Source organism: Rhipicephalus microplus, unplaced genomic scaffold (assembly GCF_043290135.1).
Source record: "Rhipicephalus microplus isolate Deutch F79 unplaced genomic scaffold, USDA_Rmic scaffold_108, whole genome shotgun sequence".
Taxonomy (NCBI): domain Eukaryota; kingdom Metazoa; phylum Arthropoda; class Arachnida; order Ixodida; family Ixodidae; genus Rhipicephalus; species Rhipicephalus microplus.
The window spans coordinates 738,732-741,867 of record NW_027464680.1 but is presented as its reverse complement, the minus strand read 5'-3'; the positions used below and the strand labels follow the sequence as shown (position 1 = coordinate 741,867).

Genomic DNA, 3,136 nt, shown 5'->3' with positions numbered 1-3,136 from the left:
TCGTCCACGCACCAGAAACGCGAATGCTTGAAAAAACATGTACCCGAGGTGCAAAGGGCGATACGAGAATTTCGTGAAGCACCGTTCAAGAGATATGCATTTCTCTCTTTCTGGTCGGCTATCTACAACACGACGGTCCGACGCGAAAGTGAAAGTTCCCACAATCCTTTCGCGGTCATTAAACTCGCAGCTGGAGTCTCGTTCCGCGTGATAGCGCTAGCTGCGCGTAAACTCCAAAATACACTGTTTAGAATGGAAGGCAGCCGAGGTGCACGTAACAGGACGGTAAAAAAGCATTAACCACTCCCTGCACTTACGCGGTCTACATAAACCAGACAATCAACGCGATCAACAGTGGCGAACAGGTTAAGAAATAGCGCTGCATCCAACGCGCCAGTGACAAGCGCGGTTTACGGTGTAGACTATGTAATCAAGGGGGTCGGTGACGGGACAGGCAATGAGAAGCTATGCTATTGAACACCATCTGCGCAGCAAGCAGAGCAAGAGAAGTCTGTGCGGAAGTACTCGCCTGTTTCCGCTTGGCGGCGTCGGGGAACTTGTCCTTGAACTGTCGCAGCAGCGCGCGCATGTCGTCGGCGTCCTCTAGAGGCTCGCGGTCGTCCAGGAGCAGGTACTTCCTCCAGCGACCGGAGTCGAAGCCCCAGTGGCAGGTGCGCTTCTCTCGCGAACCGTGGCCGTGGCACACAAAGCGGCGCGGCGAGTAGAACAGGCCGCAGTCGCGGCACCGCACCATGGACGTCTCCAGCCACACCACACCGGAGGCGCCGCCGAAGCACTCGTGGTACACGGGCACCCCTGGCCCGACCAGGTTGCGGTTCAAATCCGAAGCCGGCGTGCCGGCGTGCAGCAGCGCGGCGCACAGCCGCTCGGCGTCCGACTTGGTGATGAGGCCGCAACTGGGCGCACTGGTCGGTATCACGCCGGCCCGCTTGAGCACGTCCAGCTGCTCGGGGTTGCATCGCAGGCAGAAGATGTGCAGGTCCGTGCACACGCTGTTGATCTGCGGCAGCGACAGGTCCGTCAGCACGGTATTGAGGATCTGCGGCAGGCAGAGCCGCTGCTCGCCGCCCACGGTGAAGCACGAGATGGTGTTCCACTCGAGCTGCGTCTCGTCGCGCTCGCTGCCCTGAGCCTGGTCGGGAGGCGTGAGCAGCGGCGGCTGTTGGATCGCCGGCAAGGCGGGCGCCTCGAGCGGCTCGTCTTCGTCGCCCAGTCCGCCCGGATCGGCGGCGGCCGAGGCCGCCATGAGCGCGGGCGGACCCTGGAGGCTCGACACGGCCGATGCCTGGTAGCTTTTGAGCACTCGCTTCAGGTGCGGGGTGCAACCGCCGACGCCCCCGGGGGGCGCCGACGTCGTCTGCACGGTGGTGGTCGTCGTCGACGAGGCCATGGCCGCAGCACCTTCGGTGCGGTCATGGAGAGCCCGCATCCAGCGCCGGCAGTTTGGGCCGCGCAGGAGCGGCGGCCGACACACGCACCACGCTCATCGCAGTCCGTCTGCTGCGCCGAAGAGTGCTTTCCCGCACCACCGCCACGATCGGGCAGAGCGCTGCGGTCGCCTTGGCTCTTACGCCTGGCGCGCGCAGCCCCCTAAACCCGCGCCTTCCCTCCGCGCGCCCGCAACCTATTTGTCTGTGGCAGTGCCGCTCCTACAGCGTATGGCGAGCTGCTTCCGGATAGACCACGTAGCCTCGCTGGTAGTATCCTCAACGCGCGCACAAAAACACACAGTTCCAACAGTCGCAACTGCCGACGCACTCAAATCACCGACGCCGAAGGTTGCAGCTGCAACACTGCGTTAGCCACCCTAGCTGCGTTGTCGTTTTTACCGACGGTCGCAGTATCGCGACGTCTGTTAGAAAGTTCGTCACACACACTTCAACACCGCACGAGAGTGAAGCCACGCACGCCGACGTTCCGATAGATATATTCCTCTGTGGCCGACGTGTTCCTGCCTCACTGTTCCTGCCTCAGATGCCTGCCTCACTGGACTGGTTGCCGTCGGACGTGCTGCGGCAGCAGCACTGGTTCTTGTTTACGTCGCCTAGCAGACAGCAGCGGCTGCACTTATCCTCGCGAGGAGGTAGAGAGAACTGCTAGCAGCCAACGCGCCACCAGCCGACAGCACCAGCAGCCGCGCGCTGCATGAACATACACGCAGCAACGATCGCGAGGAGGAACATGAGGATGGATGGTAGCGCAGACAACGAACACGGACAAGAGAAGGCACATAGACACAACACAGCGCTGTGTTGTGTCTATGTGCCTTCTCTTGTCCGTGTTCGTTGTCTGCGCTACCATCCATCATCATGCAACCATACCAACAAGCCCAAATCGCCACCCTCATTGAGGAACATGAGGGCGCTGTAAAGAACGAGAGGGACCAGAGGGGACGGCGACGTCAGAGAAAACACCTAGGCAAGGCGAAACTCGGCAAGGGGACAAAAAAATACGCGACTCTGAGCGGTGAAAAGAAAAAAAGAAGCAACCAGCTAAACACAAGCTCCGCCGCCGTTCACGCCATCCGTCCGCGCTCGCTGAGAGGGGTTGAAAGAGGCTGGCTATTCCCGCGATTCGCCGATACCCCCTGCCCGTTCCACCAGCCAGGAGTGTTCGTTGGCGTTTTCTTTTGTGCTTATTTACAGCCCTCCTCTTCGTCCCGGCTTGCAGTCGTGTCTTCCTCCTCTCTCAGTCGGCGGCGGCGCACAGACGCCAGACTGCGCTGCCGTGTTTTGTCTGGCTGCCAAAGCGAGCAGACCCCAGATATGCGTCACGGTCACGTGGGCCCTTGACGTCACCACCGGCGGCGGCGCCGAACGCCGCCACTTCCTCTCTCGCCTGCCTAGACAGACGCACAGACGTACGACCTTCAGAGCGGCCCCGCCGCATGCGTTCCCCACTCTCCACCCCCCCCTCGATCCGTACGCTGGCCGCCGGCACTCGCTATGCAGGCGTTCGCTAGCGCTCGCAGGCGCCGCCGTCGCATCTGCCGCCGGCGCACCCTCCTCCCGGCGGTTGCGACTTGCTACGGCGATTGCTACGAAGACCTCTTCGCGCCCCGCGCTGTCTTTTTCCTTTATCATTTTCTTTTTCCTCTTCCTGGCTAGCCAGTCGC

At 61.4% G+C, this 3,136-nt stretch overlaps 1 protein-coding gene across 1 annotated transcript; it reads right to left on the bottom strand.

The window, feature by feature from the left end:
- Positions 1–529: 529 nt before the first annotated feature.
- LOC119161609 (Sno oncogene) lies at positions 530–2,265 on the bottom strand (the record flags this gene model as incomplete). Its single annotated transcript, XM_037414168.2, is given in 1 exon segment — positions 530–2,265. A coding segment is annotated over 1 exon segment (921 nt), but the record flags the coding sequence as incomplete, so codon positions are not given.
- Positions 2,266–3,136: the final 871 nt, after the last annotated feature.